General features: G+C 40.0%; 1 protein-coding gene and 1 long non-coding RNA gene across 3 annotated transcripts in view; one reads left to right on the top strand and one right to left on the bottom strand.

The window, feature by feature from the left end:
* Positions 1 to 2,679, bottom strand: part of LOC148126921 (uncharacterized) — a 48,458-nt gene extending 45,779 nt beyond the window's left edge. For both annotated transcript variants that reach the window (XR_015741719.1, XR_015741720.1), the window contains exon 1: positions 2,403 to 2,679. This is a non-coding gene — a long non-coding RNA (uncharacterized LOC148126921). The remainder of the gene's footprint in view (positions 1 to 2,402) is intronic.
* Positions 1 to 19,331, top strand: part of SLC25A48 (solute carrier family 25 member 48) — a 34,482-nt gene that overhangs the window by 4,438 nt on the left and 10,713 nt on the right. The window contains exons 2-4 of the mRNA XM_026696514.2: positions 1,110 to 1,153; positions 7,925 to 7,996; positions 17,967 to 18,219. Of these exons, the coding sequence (XP_026552299.1) occupies positions 1,110 to 1,153; positions 7,925 to 7,996; positions 17,967 to 18,219 (369 nt within the window). The remainder of the gene's footprint in view (positions 1 to 1,109; positions 1,154 to 7,924; positions 7,997 to 17,966; positions 18,220 to 19,331) is intronic.

Raw genomic sequence — 19,331 nt, 5'->3', positions numbered from 1 at the left:
TTTCTTAATATCTGGTGACTCTTTGGACAATAATACTGTCAAACTGTAAAATGCTATGGAATGAATACTTTGGAAGATGTAAATGACCTATCGCCTTTCCAGTACAGATAGCAACAGTTACATTGATCAGTCATTAACAGCAAATGTTGTTTACTCATACAGCCAGAATTAAATCTCTCCTTTTCAGAATATGCCTTATGATAGAAATGTGTCTACCTTGATGGTTATCCTTTATACAATAAACATACTATGTTCCCACATGAAAAAGTAATATACTATTACAAATCAGATTAGGAAAATCAGTTAGATTCTATAATTAAAATTATGGGTAGTCATCTCTAAAGCTTACTAAATACTAAACATTATCCAGCAAATTACCTGACTCATGAATCCAAGAAAAGAAAATTTAAAGAACAATGAGTTAAATTAAACAGTGGAATTTTATTTAGGGAAATTTCCTGCAGTGAATTAAAATTGGCCATTTGTCCTTGATCATCAAATGAACACTGGAGGTGGCAGAGAATCTTGTAGGTGGAAGAAAGGATCAATGAAAATAATCTTCCTCCTTGTTCCAAAGTTCGGTAGTTGAAGTCAGCATCTAATTTTGTTTAATTTTCAAATCATTTTGAGTAGCAAAGTTGCAGTTATTTTTTAAAGTCATGCTTTGTGACAAAGTGTCTGAATCTAGTTACTGACACTGTGTTATTGGACTCTCAGACTGGAATAATATATAAATATGTTTCTGGTAAGCAGAATCATAGAGATAACATAAAAAGAAGAAACAAGCTCACATGGTTCCTAAGAACAGGCCTTAAAAGTCACATGTCTCCTCATAATAACAACTTCTCCTTCTTTCCTATTTCTTATAACTTAGGTGGAAACTACTGCTGGGGGGTGGGGGGGGGGGCTGACTTGCAAACTGGCTCCTATGTGCTTCTCTGCTGGCCATCTATGGTTCCCATTGTTTCATCGGTCACATAATTCTGACAGTGGGAGCTGAACAAGGAAGAATTGTGATTAGTTATGGTGACACAAGTGCTGGGAGTCAATAGAAAAATGTTCTTTTGTTGTTTTCTTTTTCATGAAACTATTTTTTTTTTTAATTTCAGGAGCTGCAGGTGTTATTGTGGGACATCCTTTGGACACAGTAAAGGTTAGTGTATAATTAATTGAAATCTTACATGTGTAAAAAAAATCATTTAGCATGAGGGAGAATGGAGATACTTTCTCTGGTAGTGTATATTTTGTGTAATTAACACAACCTACAAAAATCCCGTCCTGGTTTAATTACAGAGCACATTCATAAAGCTCACATGTAGTATGTGATTGTGCACATTAATACTTTTAGGCAGGTTGGGGGGAATCCATTAGTTAAGCAAATACTTAGGACTATTAAAAAATATACTGGCAATGCAGAGTACAGATAAGCCCAGAGTGATCTTGCATACATTCTAGCAAATTAATAAGCTTTTATTTCCCACTTTCTTCCAAGCGGATTATGTTATATTGTTTATATAACATATATAAATTATAGAAGTTTATGCGATATTAAAACTGGGATTTTAATGTGGAACTTTATTCCTTTTGGGAAGTTATTGTAGTTATGTGAAAAACTTTTTTTAACACTGGTAATTATAATTTAAATATACACATAAAGAAATTGACTTCTGAATAAGTATGTTCCATCAGAGTTCAGATTCTTGATTTAGCAGCCTGTCCCCAGCAGTTTATTTGGATGTATTATGGTACAAAGTGAAGAATCGCTTTGGTGCATTTGGATGGCATAGCCGATTCGAAGGAACCCTTTATTAATGTGGGAATAAGTCCTGACATTGTAACAAGCAGTTTATTTTCTTCATTCATGGCCTCATACACTTCGTGGTGCACATTGATGCAATATGTAACAATTACTAGGTTCCCATGAATAGCATTGCGGTTCTGTATGCTTGGAGGATTTTAAAGACAAAAGTGCCAAAGTACAGTGTTTGGTTGAATGCTCCCCTTTCCTGTAATAACGGTGCCAAAGAACTAATCACATTTGTGTATTTACAATTTGCTGTGCTGTCCGTGGATTTGTCTGGAAGTGAGGTCTGAAGGAATATGTGCTTTCCAGTTCTGCCAAATGGATGCCTTTACTGTCATTGCTGGTAGCGCGTGCTAGGAGTCAACAATAGACCTTGTGGGAACATTTTTGCTACGTTTCCTACTTTTGCTTGGGCACAGCCAAGAAACAAGCCACACATCGTTCAATACAACTGTCACGCTGGCCCCTTCTTTACTATTGGATCTCGATGCAGCTTGGGAATGGCAAATAGGCAGCTTTGTTCCATTTCCAAATCAGCAAGGGAAAGATCTTAAATAGCGAATTAAGAAGCAGAGTCATAGAGCAATTCAGTACTTACTGATTAAGTAGCAAAGGTGCATCCTGAGGAATAAGGGAATGAGAGCGGAGAGCTGTGCTGAATAGCACAGTGTATTTGAAAGTGGATTATGTCCTAGTACAGCAAGTCTCTTCAAATCAACAAATAAGGCACAGAGACCATGCTCGAAGTGAGTACTTTGACTCTTTGCAGGAAACCGTGAGCCCAGTTAGAAACACAACAGATTTCAATAAACAAGAAAATAACATGATGGTCGGGGAATAAGAATAATTTGAAAAGCAGTTTAAGTATAACCTGGATTGCTACACTGGACTGGTTTGGAAGGTGGATGAGTGAGTGGGGTGTTCTGATTTCACAATTATTGTGCTGTTGATCTGATGAATAACCAACCTGCTTCCTAAAAAATGTACTGCTTTTTTTGGCATAGACCTCAGTGCAGTAGTTAATGTTTACATTTCTTGTAGGTCATATGCGACTACCCTAAACAGACATTCTGTGAGATCCTCCTCTCCCACATTAAAAAAAAAAAGGAGGGGGGCGATGGCAGTGGTGGCGATAAGTTGACTTTTTCCAATATTGTGTCATTGCAAAAGCAGCAGTGTACAAATAACATTGATCACTAATTAATTAGTTGAGTTAGTGCCAGTATCTGTTTAGGCCTGAACCCAGACCACCCACCCTGAGCAGCGAAGCCCCTTGGAGCTATTTCTCCTCCTTTGTTGCTGAGATTTCCTGGCTGCTTCTCTCTTTCAGAAATCTGGACAGTGAGAAAGGCATAGCCCACATACATTCTCCTTTATAATGCAAGATGAGGGTTCAGGGATAGGGCAACAAACTGAGTGAAAACAAAAGGAGACAAGTTTGCTCTCCAATAGCTCAAACTGATTTGGCTGCTTAGTATGTTTTCCTTGTCACTTCTGGCCTCCTGCTAATAAGACTTATTAATGGATTTTCTCTTCATAGATACATTGTGGTATTTCTTGATAAGGTCCAGGAAAACATTTATATGTCTGAAACAACCATTTATACTGACTGATTGACTATCTGTGTCTGTCTGTCTATCTGTCTATCTAACTTTCCTCCAGGGAATTCATTAAGTTGTATCAAATTTTCTTATCAGAACAGCTATCTAGGTCTAAAACATTGTATGTATTTGGATTGGTATGGTAATACACCTCAGTATAGGTATTTATTATAAAACCAATGAAATGCACATCTGCTAGGTTAATCCTCCCAACTGTGATGGCTACATGGCATTTTTGTACCTATCACATATATTACCTATATGTAAAAGGAGGGATAGAAGTTTGCAGGCTTTGTAATGGCTGCTAGTGAAGTGATTTTGCTGAGAAAACTATTCTTCTTTTCTTTCCCACAATTTATCCAAGGAGTCTAAAATACATAGGCCTCCTTTTTGTCCTCTCAATAATTCTCTAAGATAAATTAGGCTGAGAATTGGTGATGAGCCCAAACTCACTAAAAGAGTTTTATGGCTGAATAGTAACTTGAACTGGGTCTCCTATTCTAAATCAAACTTTTCTAAAATAGCCAATTTTGCACTCATTGAAAGGATCGGCCTTAACTTGTAAGTATTTGCCACTCAGAATAAGAAATTTGTTTTCAGAATGTCCAGGATAAATGATTCCTGACTATAGAGGTTGGGGAGACATTCTGATAATGAAACTTCTGTCTAACCCTTCCAGGCTCAATTTCAGACAATATTATTGAGCTGTCCCTAACCACTGCAGAAACCAGGATGCTTAAGAAAGAGACATTTTGATGCCAGCCAATCCCCTCTTCAGTAAGAAAAAAAGAAACAAAACATTCTGGCAGTATTCTGCTTGCTGACTGGCATTTCTTCATCCTCTGTGCTGTAATCATTGCTGATATATCAGGAGTATTTCCTTTCAAACCAGGGCCCCATGGGAACCTGGGACTTGGGGAGCCAGATTCTCCAACGGTGAGAGCACAGGCCACTTCTCATTATCATTGTTATTCTTCATATGACAAAAGAAATAGGGGCAATATGCATTTGCAAGAATATCAGCCATGGTGAATAATCTGATTGGCAGGGCTCATTTGCCTTCTGTTATTGTGTTATGGTTTGCCAGTAGCAGGTGCAGACAGCTGAGATCTTGGAGAGTGAGGACTCGGATGAGGGGCCTGTGTGTGAGGCAGGGATGGGGCCAGGACCATCAGGGAGTGGAGTGCTGCCTTCGGAAATTGTGGAGGCTGGCAGCAGTTACGAAGAGATCCCCGAAGAGCCTGTGCCCAATGTGCGTGCGCACAGGGCTGCTTGAAGGAAAGAGCAGCTACAGCAGCATGGGCGATTCTGGTGTAAGGCTGCAAGGTAATGGCCCCTCCCTCAATAGATAAAAGCCAGCTGAGAAACCAGAGTTCTTTGCAGGAAGCAAAGAAGTTTTTGCACTCAAGCCTTGTGGATGTTTGGAAGATCTTGGTTGGTGTTTGGAGACCCTTTGTGTTTGAAATATTTCTTAGTAACTTTATCTAGTGTTCTTGGCAGCCTTGCACAACCTTGGCAAGGCTCGTTCTTATTAGAGACAATTAGTTTGAAACAGCCTTTTAACCGTGCAGGAACAGAATTTGTAAAGAATCATTAAAAGGCTTTGCTGTTACCTCTGTTTTGTATTTGCTTCCTTGGATCAAGGTTTGGGTCAGAACAAATTGAGTTGAAATACCAATTTGCAAGTGCTTCAAGATTTTTATGTGATTCTTGAAGTTAAGACTTATTTATAACTGTACTATAACTTTATACCTTATTGATCATCTAACACAGAGGTGTCAATCTCGATTTCATTAAGGGCTGCATCATGGTTGTGTTTGACTTGGGAGGCTTGTGTGGACATGACCAGGGTTGTCATGGCCAGCTCAACATCACTCATGTCAGGGGTACCTATGGTGGCCTGAGTGTTCTGCCAGTGAAATCGGGCAACCCTCTGCCAGCAAAAATGAAGCTCGAGAGGGCAGTGGTGGTATTTAAAAACTTTTATTACCGGTTCTGTCGGCGTGGCTTGGCGGGTGTGGCCATGTGACTGGGTGGGCGTGGCTTTTTTGCAGCCCCCACCCATTTTTGGGAGCTTCTTAGCCACAGAGGAGCCTCTGGAGGTGCGTTTTTGCTCCCCTAAGGCTCCTCTGGGGCTCTGCAAGTCAAAAAATGGAGGGTGGGGGGCTGAGCTCCTCCCTCCATTTTTTGCCTTCCTGGGCCTCAGCAAGGGGAATCCAGGCACAGCAGACTGTATCTACAGCTGATTATTGGGAGGGGGGAAAAAAGAAATACATACCTTAGGCGAATGTCAGGCAGGCGGGCAGGGTGAGCGAGCATCAGGTGGGAGGGCAACTGGGGGGGGGGCGTGGCCAGCCAGAACTTACTACCGGTCCAGCGACCCACGCCAAATTCTTGCTACTGGTTTGCCCGATCCGTTGCGAACCGGCTGAATACCGCCACTGGCCACAAGGTCTATTTTCACTGGCAGAGGCACCACAGGCTGATCTTTGCTGTTTCCATGGTGGCCCCATGGACCAGATCTAAGCACCCAGTGGGCCAAATCCAATCTGCGGGCCTTGATTTTCACACCCCTGATTTAACAGGAAGATTTTTTTCCCCCACCATTTATGTTAGCTTTATAAGCTTCCACCTGGCACCGTTTTCGTATTTCCAGCTTTTGCTGACTGTTTTCATTTTCACCAGTTCATTTTTAAATTAGGACTGCATTAATAGTAAACACATTTCTTTGTGTTACAAATAAAACCAAACATGGTATTCAAGCATATTATCAATTCAAGCTATGGGGTAAGGCATATTGAATGCAAGAATGGGAGATGAATTTCTCATAACCACTTTAGTTGTATTTCTTTCGATAATGTACCCCAACTTGGCAGCATTTGATTCTTATCTTTTCCTTTTGTGTGAGGGCATATTTTATTTTCTGCCCAAGTAAGGCAATTATTCTTGTTTAGTTTTGGAACCAGCTGTTTAGAAGGGTTTCCTATTCTTCCTTTCAAACCATGAATCAATACATTAAACAGCACTCATTTTGGCACAGGGCTTTGGCATGCCCTGTGAGCTCTAACAAAGGTATTAGAGCTCTTGGCCACGAGCAAAACTTAACAACAGAGCATAAGATTTGCCTACAAAAACTTGCAGGTTCATTCTTAGATTATGGCTTGGAAAGACTCATAGCTAGAGGTCCCCTACTAGTTACTATAAAAAGTAGTGAGTTGCAAAAACTAGTAATCTAGTCCAATACAAATCATTTCCTATAGGACCAATCATAATTTGCACATATAGTGGAGAATATATATATAGCCTGAGATAGACACCACAGGATTTTTAGTTGGGCTTTTAAAAATTCCAGAAAACTATGCCTTGACTTTATTAAATAGATTTTGATAATAAATAATAGAGTTTTTTCCTCATCTGAATTTTAAGAAGCGTGGACTACAATTGGGATCATCTATCAGGTGATGGCTAGGGATTCGAACCTCTGAACTGCCAACCTTTCTGATTGACAAGCTCAGCATCTTAGCCACTGAGCCACCGTGTCCCTTCGAATCCCTAGCACTGTGTAACGGAGTGAGTTCCCGTTACTTGTCCCAGCTTCTGCCAACCTAGCAGTTCGAAAGCATATAAAAATTCAAGTAGAAAAATAGGAACCACTTTGGTGGGAAGGTAGCAGCATTCTGTGTGCCTTCGGCTTTTAGTCATGCCAGACACATGACCACAGAGACCTCTTCGGACAGCACTGGCTCTTTGACTTTGTAAAGGAGATGAGCATTGCTCCACAGAGGCAGAAACGACTAGCATGTATGTATGAGGGGAACCTTTACCTTTACCATTATCAGGTGATGGCAATGTGTATAGAATATGAATAATTATATAGGATCATAGAATCATTGGAAAGGTTCTTGAGGTCTTTTGGTCCAACCCCCTGCCCAAGGCAGGAGTCCTTAGACAAATAGTATCCAGATCTGGTTTTCCAATACAGAGATGACTACCTAGATAGTTTCAGACCATCAGATGTTTGCAAGAAAGCTGTTTCTGTAAAATTTAATTAAATGTAATTAATCTGGATATTCTATGCAGAAGTGTACCCATGGAGTTCTCTAAACCTATAGATTCTACAAAATTCTACATTGCAGAAGTGACATTGTTTTACTAAACAACTGCAGAGCTACTTACCAGTCATAAGACGTGTTTAAGCATAATATTTAAGAAAGCTGAACAGATTATTCTGAATCAGAAGTGTGCATAAATAATTTAGGAAGATGACAATCATAAATCAAATACATTTGCACAATACTCAGAGTTGCTGTTTTTCATTTACAGAGTATGCTGACAGTGAATATTAAGCTATTATATACACTTTTTATCTTTGGCAGATACTTGAAAGAATGCAAGTTTTTCTTTTATTTTCTTGTTTTCTCCACTTTTGGAACAAAGCATAGATTGGAGTAAAATACAAGAGTTCTTTGTTAAATCTGAGCTCTCAGTAATTGCATTCTATTATTGTATTCTTCTGCAGACTCGCTTACAAGCTGGGCAAGGCTATGGAAACACATTTAACTGTGTCCGCACTATATATAGAAATGAAGCTGTAAGTATGCTCTTGTGTCTGAAACATACCCTGTACAAAGAACAAGGGAAGTTTTTGATGTGCATTAATTTATAAGCATTGTCTCCAGACAAGTAATATTCAACTGAGAATGAGATTCCTTTAAACCAGTATCACTTGTACAAATGTTTAATGCTGGGATTTCAAAACTGTTTGAATCTATGACAGGAATACAGTCATCTAAAAGATCTGAAGAAAGCTTCAACTAAAATGGGTTAATACCATCCCCCTATTTTAATGGAAGACTTAACCTATTAATATTTTAATCAACAAATTTATGTACTGATAGCACATAAGTACTCAGATTATATAGCAAGAACACTTAAAATCAATTCTGATTTGCTATTTTGCTTGTATATTGTCTATCAAGTAAAACATTTGTGGCCTAATCTATGATGGTATAGAAATACAGTAAGTCAAGCAATCTTTTCATTACAACTGTTAAGAGAGATTATGACTTATTGTATGGGTAAGTAGGATTTTGAACAGTGTTGTCTCAGCTCTCTTCTAACATTGTTACCCATGCAGTAAGTACTCTGGCATGCATTTTGCAGTGCAGTCTGTGGGCTCTCCCAGACAGGTGTTTAGATCTAATCAAAAGAATATGATGTTTCCCCTCCACATACCACTATTGCTGGGTACAAGCAGTTTTTCGGGTTTCTGGTTTCCCCTGCTCTAGTTACAATAGATTTGGCCAATAGAAATGAAAGGAAGATAGAATCCACTCAAAGATATTAATAATAATGGTGTATGTGGAGCCGTGGTGGTGCAGTGGTTAGAATGTAATACTCCAGGATAACTCTGCCCACAGCCTGGAGATCCTGATGGGGCTCAAGATTGACTCAGACTTCCATCCTTCCTTGGTTGGTAAAATGGGGACCCAGATTGTTGGAAGCAATATGCTGACTCTGCTTAGAGAGGGCTGTAGAGCACTATGAAGCAGTATAATCTAAGTGCTCTGCTAAGTGATATGTGTCTGTGCAATAATGTCACATCTGAAAGGCGCCTAACTTTTCCTCATTATTGGGTAACTAGTATTTTAGAACAAGAATTAAAACCTATCATAGAGTTGAAGAGCATCCTAAAGATCTTCACTATTTTCTGAGCAATCTGCTCTACCATAAACTTGAGATGAATTACCCTTTCTTAACGTTTGAAAGTCAGGGGCAGCAAATAAATTCATTCTGTCATCCATGATTTCTTACTTCAGATAGGAAGATATCTATAATAACAATCCTTGACAATATACAAAACACAGTCAAGCTTCCCACATAATGCAACTCAACACACTGTAGTTTAATAGTTAAATATACAAACTTATCCTTTATTGTATCATGAACATCCATAAAACATTTCCCTTTCCAGTTTAGAAATATCATACAATGTACCTATTGTGTTTTTGTCTTCATTTTATGCAAAAGATAGACTTACTGATAAAAGGGGACTTCAAAGCCTTTTATTTTACTTTAAACACTATTACTTGTCCATACATATTTGGTCCCCCCACCCGATATTAAAATGCATCTATTTCATTCTTTTTTCCTTTTCTTTTACTCTTAGAATATTTCATATAACTAAGCTTATTCTCAGGTGAAACTCTCCTGACATGTTCTACATCTTTCTGCTATCAGATTTTCTTTATGTTAGACAGTTGGTTCTTCCTCACTGGAATGGAATTGTACATTCAGTATGTACTATATGATTGATTGATTGATTGATTGATTGACAGGAAGATATATTTCTCTGCTTAAACAATAATAAAAAGAAAAAGCTCATCAAAACAAAATTAAAACATAGGAAAATAAAAGTGTAAAAATGAAAGTAAACAAACAACTTTTCCCTAAGAAGTTGTCCTGAGAAAAAGTAATGGAAGAAACTAGGAACATTCAGTCTTGAGAAGATTGTGATGGATGTAATAACACACTTTGAATACCTAGAAGAATTGACATAGAAGACACTGAACATCTCTATTGTTTCAGAGCAAAAGACATGGAATAGATTATCCGATTAAATGCTATAAAATAAATTCTTAGAAATAAAATCAATTTCCTATAAATAAAGTGGACTCCCCTTTACTGAATGAGTTCAAGTAGAGGCTAGGCATCCTTCAGGAATTTAATTTGAGGCAGCTGGACTTGATGTCTTAAATTGCCCCTTCTAATTCCATGATTCATACCTCAGTGACTTCTAAAGATACAGTCTGCTTTTCATTATTGATACTGCCATTCTTTCTGAAAGTTTGGAAATCTTGTTCAATATGGCATCGTTTTGCATTTCTTAGTGATCTTTGGTATACTACAAACCACTCTCAAAATGTTCCATATTTAGATTAATGCTTTTAAGTGTATACATCAGTATCTCATTATAACATTAACCCTTCCTTTCCAACTGACCTATTCTTTTTTAATATCTCATACGCTATTATAGGATTCAATTTCAACACTCAAATTCTACCTCTCATCCTATCATCTTCCTTTACTTATTACTGATGTATTTATAAACCATTTGTCTTATTTCAAACACATTGCATGCAGTTGGGTGGAGAGATGTTGGAAACCACGTGTGTTTATTACGTTGATTTTTCTTGCATTTTGGGAGTTCTTCCACTGTCACTCTGGTTTCATACATGTTTCATTTTCCACCACTTGGAATCATGCTGGGGTAGTTTTTGAAATTTCATTGCTCTTGATCAGCTCACAAAATTCACACCAAATGCATTTTTCTGCTCCTTGTAAGGAACAATTCAGGGGTGGGATTCTACTGGTTCGCACCTATTCGCTAGAACCGGTTGTTAACATTCTAAGCAGTTCGGAGAACTGGTTGTTAGAAGAAATTACTGGGGTATTCCTGTAAGGAAGGCAGGAAGGAAACATTCTGGTGTTGCTTACAGAAACTGCCTCTCCGTTAACCCTTTTTACATTCTTGGCAGGACTAGACTTCCTGTCTCAGGAACTTCTCTGGAGTTATTTTCCCCTCCTTTGCTGGTATTTTGCTTGTGTGGAGTGACCATTCAAAGTTACAATGGCACTGAAAAAAGTGACTTATGACTGTTTTTCACACTTATGACTGTTGCAACATTCCCACAGTCATGAGAGGCCAAGCGAGGAGATGCATGCCTCAATGTGAGTAATGTTGAATTGACCATGACCAGCCAGTCACATGACCACCAAGCCACACCCACCAATTAATCCACGCCCACAGAACCGGTTGTTAAAAAAATTTAATCCCATGCCTGGAACAATTCTTCTTATGGTAAATATTTTTCATCACAAAAACAGAAACACATCCAAGAATCAAAACTTTTTCAAACAATATTATTTGTGTAGTCCTCTACTCTGAGTATTTCCCTGTCATCTTAGAATATGCCTATAATAGTATATTCAGAATCTAAGATAAGGTGACATTCTGGCCAGTGGGATATTCTCTTGTCAATTAAGATCATACCCTCCTTGACAATTTATACAGATTTTTTTGCTGTTAATAAAAGACTGAAGACTATTTTAACTAGGTGACTATAAATTAGATTTTAAGGTAAAGCAATCCAGTAGCTGAGATCTCTGTAACCTTGTTCTGTTCTCTTTCAATAAATCTTATTAAAAGAAACTCTGGGAGAATCTTGCTTTCTATGAAAGTGGATTGCCAAGAGCTTGACAGTGACCTTCAACAAGAATGTCAAAGAATATGATTTCTGGAGTACTACAAAAAGAATTACAAAAAGAATTCAGAAAGATCTGCTAACATTTCAAGTAAGAATTCCTGGTGCTTAACAAAATTAACAGAAGTCTGTTTTCATGCTTTCCAGTTTTAATACCTATATATTTCTAACAGATAATATTTGTAATGCCAGAATGTACTGTATATAGAGATAAGCATATGTATTTTTCCCCTTCTTTTTCCCATCCACTTCCTTTCTTCTGGATCTCTTCAGAAGAAGGCACAACTGATGAAGAGAAAAAGGAAAGTCAGAGAAGTGCAAGAGCATAAATGATGCTGCCATATAGTACAAAAGGGTAGTTAGTGATTGTGTAAAGATCATCAATGCTATGTTCTGAAGTTCCCCCTCTGGTCCGGTTTCCAGCAGGGGGCGCCTAGCCGCAACCTGATTGGCCAATAGTTTGACAGTCGACTATACAAGGATCTGTCAAATAGGCCAACAGCTGTTGCCTCACAGCTGAGTGGTTTATTCGCTGTTAGCGCGCGAATTCAATAAAGCCTAAGCAACCAATTTAGCCGCCTCACCTCATTCTGTTGTGCATTCATTCCCAATACAAAGCACTGGTGACGAAGGTGGGATGTCCACCCTCAAGGCATTAGGCGAGCTTGAAGTCTTCCTGTGGGGCAACCAAAAGAGCTGATCACTGTGGCAGAGAGAGCCAAACAAGCCAGAAGGGCATACAATAAGAGCAAAGTCACGCTGAGGGAGCTCGATAAAGTCCACCAGCCACCTGCCTAAGGATCAAGGGTTCTGTGAATCTGTTCAGAATGGCAGCATTAAATTCATTTGCTCCATTTGATGCATCCACAGAGACTTGGGAGTCATATATTGAGTGTTTTGACTGTTTCCTAAAGGCAAACGATCTGGTGGATTTGACAGGCAACCAGCGAACGGCGCTGTTTCTAAATTTCTGTGGCAAACGAATGTTTGACACAGCCAGAGCTCTGTTAGCACCTCAGTCCCTGAATTCTGTCACCTGGGAGGCATTAATGGCAAAGCTTAAGAACCATTACTCTCCCACTCCCTCACAAATTGCCCAAAGGCACGCATTTCACTGGTGCAAGCAAACTGAGGGGGAAACTGTTAATCAATTTATGGCGGGTCTCCGAACAGCTGCTCTCAATTGCGAGTTCAATGAGCTGGATGATGCCTTGCTGGATTGGTTAGTCTGTGGGTTAAGAGACCTCCAAATCCAGCGCAGACTACTAGCAAAGTCTGACCTATCGCTACAATCAGCATTGGACGAAGCCTGAGCTGCGGAGCTATCCAACAAGTCAATGGTAGGGATTCATGGCACGAGCAGCCCAGCTTTGGGAAGAAAAACCTTAGCTGTCTACCAAAAAAGGCTACAGAGGAAGACATCGATCTACCAGGGGATGATGACATCCACCAGCTGAAGATTGCGTCAGTAATAATTGGCAATCCACAAAAACAGCCCAGGCACAATCCTGCATAGGGTGTGGAGGTAACCAGCCATGAGCAGCCTGCAGATTTAGAATTGCAAACTGTCAGTGCTGCGGGAAGAGAGGCCATTTAGCTAGGAAGTGCAGAGCTATCCTGCCTGATGACAGAGTCCAGGCAAAACAAGGGCAAATGAAGGGGACCCCTAGAAAAGTTCCTAGGTTGGGGGAAGAGTGTTTCATCATCCAAAGAGATAATTGCCACATCATCCCCAGAGTAGGGCAAACAAACTTATCACTAAAGAATATTTTTTTTCTTTCAGTGAAAATTGAGGGTCAGGATTGTCAAATGGAGGTTGACACAGGATCTTCTTGTCATTGGTCAGTTGGAGCACAAACAAAAGATTGGTGCCCAAAATGGCAAAGAAAGATTAAGACCCTGTTCCCTCACATTAAGAGACTATCAAGGGAATACAATTCCCATTTTGGGTCTCACTAAAGTGACAGTAGCTTTCAAAAAATTCAAAGGCCACTAATAGTTGTGGAAAGGGCATTGCCGAGCTTACTGGGCCTTGACTGGTTCGAATCCCTAGGTCTGGCCATAAGTGGAGTGCATACCACAAATGGTCAAAACACTGACACCATAGTTGCACTGGCAAAGGAATTTGCTAGTGTTTTTGACAATGACCTAGGTAAATATACAGGGAAGCCTATTTCACTGCATTTAGACCCTACAGTTATGCCTAGGAGATTGAAAGCCAGGCGAGTGCCTTTCGCACTCCGCCCAAAAATCAATGCTGAACTTGATAAGCTTATATCACAAGGAGTATTAGAGCCAATAGATCACTCTCCCTGGGAGACCCCAATTGTCATGCCACTCAAGGCTGACGGATCAGTCAGGATCTGCACAGAATATAAGGCAACCCTGAATTTGGCATTACAGCAAAGCACATAACCAGTGCCTGTGGTGCAACATCTATTGCATTCACTGGGTAACGGAATTTATTTTGCATAGCTTGACATGGTTCAAGCATATCAACAGCTGCCTGTGGACTCAGCCATCGCAGAAGCCCAAACTATAGTAACACATATAGAGGCATTTAGATGCAATAGGCTACAATTTGGCATTAGTGCTGCCACTAGAGATATTCCAGTCTCTAATGGAACGACTCTTACAAGGTATCCCTGGAGTCGTTCCATACTTTGACGACATTATTGTGTCAGCTAGAGATGAAAAGGCACTTTTAAACAGCCTAAGGGAAGTTTTTAAGAGATTCCAGGCAAGAGGTTTGAAACTAAAAAAAAGCAAGTGCCATTTGGGTGTACCTAAGGTGGAGTTCCTGGGGTTCCTGATCGATGCTGCTGGAATTCATCCCATGACAGCTAAGGTCCAGGCCATAAAAAACGCTCCCACTCCAAACAACAAAACTGAACTGCAGGCTTTCCTAGGCCTCCTGAATTTCTACGCCATTTTCATTCCTCACAAGGCACCAGTAGCTGAACCCCTATACAGACTTTTAGACAAAAAATCTCCTTGGGTTTGGGGCAAGAAAGAGGCTAGCTCTTTTAAGACTGTGAAGGACTTGTTAACTTCAGACTCTGTTCTCATACAGTTCAACAAATTTTTACCATTAGTGTTGGCATGCGATGCTTCTCCATATGGAGGAGGGGCGGTGTTGAGTCACAGACTGCCTAATGGCTCTGAGGCCCCTATAGTGTTCTTTTCTAGGACCCTATCTCCAGCGGAACGCAATTACAGCCAAATAGATTGTAAGGCCCTTGCTGCCATTACTGGCATTAAACATTTCCACGAGTCTGTTTATGGACATAAGTTTGAACTTATCATGGATCATAAGCCCTTATTAGGCTTATTCGCTGGGGATAAACAGACTCCTCAAATACTCTCCACTCGAATGACAAGGTGGGGTTTTTTTTTGGCAGCATACTCATACACACTGACATATCACCCGGGCAAAAACCTCAGCCATGCTGATGCCCTCAGCAGGTGCCTGATTCCAGCTGCATCAGAGGACCAGGAGGCTGAGGAATCCATCCTCCTCATTGACCATCACCAGAACTTCCTATTGACCGCTGCAGACATTGCTGCCCATTCAGCTAAAGACAGACTCTTAAGGCAAATTCTGGACTGGGTGAAGAGGGGATGGCCACAAGGGTCTGTGCCTGCTGATTTTCATCCTTTCAAAATAAGGCAACAGGAGCTGTCTTGCAGCAAGGGTTGTTTACTATGGAGGAGCAGAGTGGTAATTCCCTCATCCTTACAAAAGCACGTACTGGAGGCACTCCACAAGGGTCACCCGGGCATAGTTCGTATGAAGTCCTTAGGCTGAAGTTATGTGTGATGGCCAGGGATGGATCAAGCAATAACTGAATGGGTGTCAGCAGTGTCAGGAAACTAGGCCATTACCCCCAAAAGGCCCAGTAAGAGAGTGGGAAGGCCCCAGAGATCCATGGTCATGCCTGCACATTGATTTCACAGGGCCCTTCCAAGGCCAGACCTTTCTCATCTTAGATGCTTTCTCCAAGTGGGTTGAGATAGTTTTAATGACCCCCACAACATCCGAAGCTGTTAGCTTGGCTTTACAAAAGGTGTTCGCCACCCATGGTCTTCCTGATCTAATTGTATGAGATAACGGGCCACAATTTACTTCAAGAAGTTTTGAGCTGTTTCTCATTGGTTTAGGCATATGACATGCATTAATTGCTCCTTTCAATCCCGCTAGTAGTGGTATAGCAGAACGAGGGATAAGTTCTGCAAAAGAGGCTCTAGCAAAGATGGGCCCAGGGCCATGGCCAACCAGAGTATCCAAGTATCTGCTAATTCAGCATTCTACCCATGTCCATCTACAAATCATAGCCCAACAGAATTATTAATGGGTCGAAGACTTAGGACAATCTTAGATAGGCTGCATCCTGCCTATACACCAGACAAATTCCCTCGCATAGCAACACAGGGAGTTTGATGTGGGGGACCAGGCATTCGCTAGGAATTACACTGGTAATCCCCTGTGGCTACCAGTGTCCATAACTAGCATAACTGGGGCATGTTCATACATTGTGAAGTTAGAGGATGGCCAGACCTGGAGGCATCACATTAATCAACTAAGGGGGCGAGGGAACCTGAGGCCAGGAGCTGTATTAACTAGGGAGAACTATGAGTTCTCAGGAACCGACACAAGAGCATCTACACCAACAATGCCAGCAGCCACACTCGCCAGAGAGGCCATGGGTCAAGGAATCACCGGCAGAGGTCAACTGCAGCAGTCGGAGGTTCCGATCGAAGAGGTTCCAGCCGAGGAGGTTCCTGCCATGTCCAACGAGCCATTGCTGTGCAGATCAACTAGGATCTGGCACCATCCGGCCTACCTCGAAGACTACGCATGCACTGTCGAGGTGGGAAGGAGTGCTATGTTCTGAAGTTCCCCCTCTGGTCCAGTTTCCAGAAGGGGGTGCCCAGCCGCAACCTGATTGGCCGATAATTTGACAGCCAACTATATAAGGAGCTGTCAAACAGGCCAAGAGCTGTTGCCTCACGGCTGAGTGGTTTATTTGTTGTTAGCGCGCAAATTCAATAAAGCCTGAGCAACCAATTTAGCCGCCTCGCCTCATTCTGTTGTGCATTCGTTCCCAATACAAAGCAATCAACATGGGCAATTAGGAACATGTACATTTTTCCCTCCTCTGTTGTTGAAAACACCATAGTTTCTAGCCCTCAGCACCTCTTTCTAAGTACATCAATGCTTTTATGGAAACCTTACACAAAAACATATGTTCATACCAACATCTGCTTTGTCATAAAATTAATTATGTTAGGGAAGTTCTTAGATAAGCTCTTCATTGATTAACAAGTTAATATATAATTCCTCAATACAATGTATCCCCCAATATAATTAGGGGATGTCTGGATGAAAACCAGAAGTTCTCTAGTAACTACATAATCTGCCTTTTTACTAGAATCCAAGAAATCTGTTTCTAATATCCTCTATGTTGTTCCTATGTGTACCTCACAGTAAATTAATTCATTATACTTTTCTATATTTCATCAATTTTCCACATACCTTTTGTTCCTATTAACTCCAGCCTGTTGACAATGGAGCAGACCAAAGCAGAATTTCTTATGCAACACTCATAGGCTACCTATTTCTGCTAGATATAGAAACTAACTCAGTTAACAAAACTCTGCATTGGGGACAGGAAGGGTATCTGGCCATTAAAACACTCTGCTAGCTCCATTCAGTTGTTCAGACTCCACTCCTAACTCTCAAGGGATTATGGGGTTGTTATATGATGATGATGATAGAAACTAACTCAGTGCTGTCTGCCAGTTCTGTGCAGTTCCGCCAGTTCTCAATTAATCCCTTCAAGATCTTTTTACATGTTTACCTTTAGAAATAAATTTCATGTCTAACTATGTATATTTATTAAATTACTTTTTTCTATTTTACTGTAAACAACACCTTCTGTTTTAAATGAGGGAAGAACTGTAATTAATCAACTCTCTTACATTGTTAAAGTGCATTGACTGCCAAATTTATCTAACATCTGTCATTAGCAATATTCAGTTCTTAGATTTTATATGTTTTGTGCCCTTCAGAGTCTCCTCTAATTTGCTAATTTAAAATCTTAATGAGAATACAGATAAGATTTTTAAAAACTAAAAATATATGTGGAATACAAATTTTCCAGCAAAAAAAAACCTATTAAAAAGCTGTCATTTGGATCTTAAAGAGGCAATGAAACAAATGTTATTTATTTAAAAGTTATTGGCTGCCCAACTCCAGTGGAGCCGTATTCACATCTTATTTTACTTTTCTTGCAGGTTACTGGTTTTTTTAAGGGAATGTCTTTCCCATTAATCAGCATTGCTGCTTATAATTCATTGGTATTTGGTGTCTTCAGCAGTACTCAAAGGTTTATTTGCCAATATCGTTATGGGAAACCTTACCATCCTCCTGCACTTACAGATATAACTTTAGCAAGCATGGTGACTGGGGCTTTCTCAGTAGGAATTGGTTGCCCAGTTGACCTAGTAAAAATAAGGCTACAGATGCAGACACAGACTTTTCCTAAGGGTAAGTCCGGAATGTACCTTTGCTGTTTATCATGCCAGTTTAAAAAAATCTTCCTTTTTACCAGCCTGGAATTCCTACATTTAGGGTAGAATCAGGGCAAGTGGTTGGAGCTGAGCATTTACTGGCCAGATGCCCTTCCTGATCTCATGCGGAGTTCTCAGCAGACATTTTTTCTTTGTTTCCTAGGAGAGAAACATCTGCCCTACCTAGGAGTGAACTCTCAACTTTCTCAATGGGAGGCTAGGCCATCTTCCCCACTAGGCCACCACACTACTCTTGTCTCATACCAATTATGTATAATATAATGATAGGATAGGATAGGATGTAACATGTCATGACATCAGGATAGCAAATCCAAAACTTATATATTTCTATCCAATGGCAGGACACAAGTCTGTATGAGCAGAATTTGCATCCTAATATCACAAAACATGCGCCATCTTTTTAATGCAACCTTACTTTGTTCTGCACTTGATTAATCCATATAATTATTCCTATAAAGCAATAATACAACTATCTCTGAAAGAATTGACTTCAGCAACCCTCAGTATATAAACAGTATTGCTGATCTTATTAAATAAACCTTTATCTCATAAAACACAGTTGCAATACAGTAACAGTTGTTCATTCAGTATGAATATTTCCATACTGGGTTAAAATCACCTATCATTTATAAAAAAAAGTTTTATTGACCTTTATTTAAAAATATTCATCTTTTTTTTAATAATATGAGCCACCAATAGCATTGTACAACACAAATGTTGATGGTTCATGTCCAGGTCAATAGGCTAGCATCATTTTTCACAGAGATCACAACCAGATTTCTTTGGAAAGTAACCAAATAAAGCATGAGAGAAACAGACATGGAAAAAACAAACATAGCATCATCACTTGCACGGGTACAACTGATCCATAAAGTCAAAAGGAAATTGTTTAGTTAAAAGCAGTTCTAAATCAAATGAAAGAGATGAAAAGATGAAATGTGGGTGTTTGAATTCCATGAATCATTTTCATTTTTCTGATTTCTGGTGACACCATACTAGTGAACCTAGATCTAGGAAGGGTATATAATTTGCTGTGTAGCTGCTGGCCATTCCACCCATTTGGCATGG

The sequence above is a fragment of the Pseudonaja textilis genome, chromosome 2 (genome assembly GCF_049901715.1).
Source record: "Pseudonaja textilis isolate UNSWEBS1 chromosome 2, rPseTex1.2, whole genome shotgun sequence".
NCBI lineage: Eukaryota > Metazoa > Chordata > Lepidosauria > Squamata > Elapidae > Pseudonaja > Pseudonaja textilis.
The sequence above is the reverse complement of the archived record's forward strand: the minus strand, read 5'-3'. Positions and strand labels throughout refer to the sequence as shown.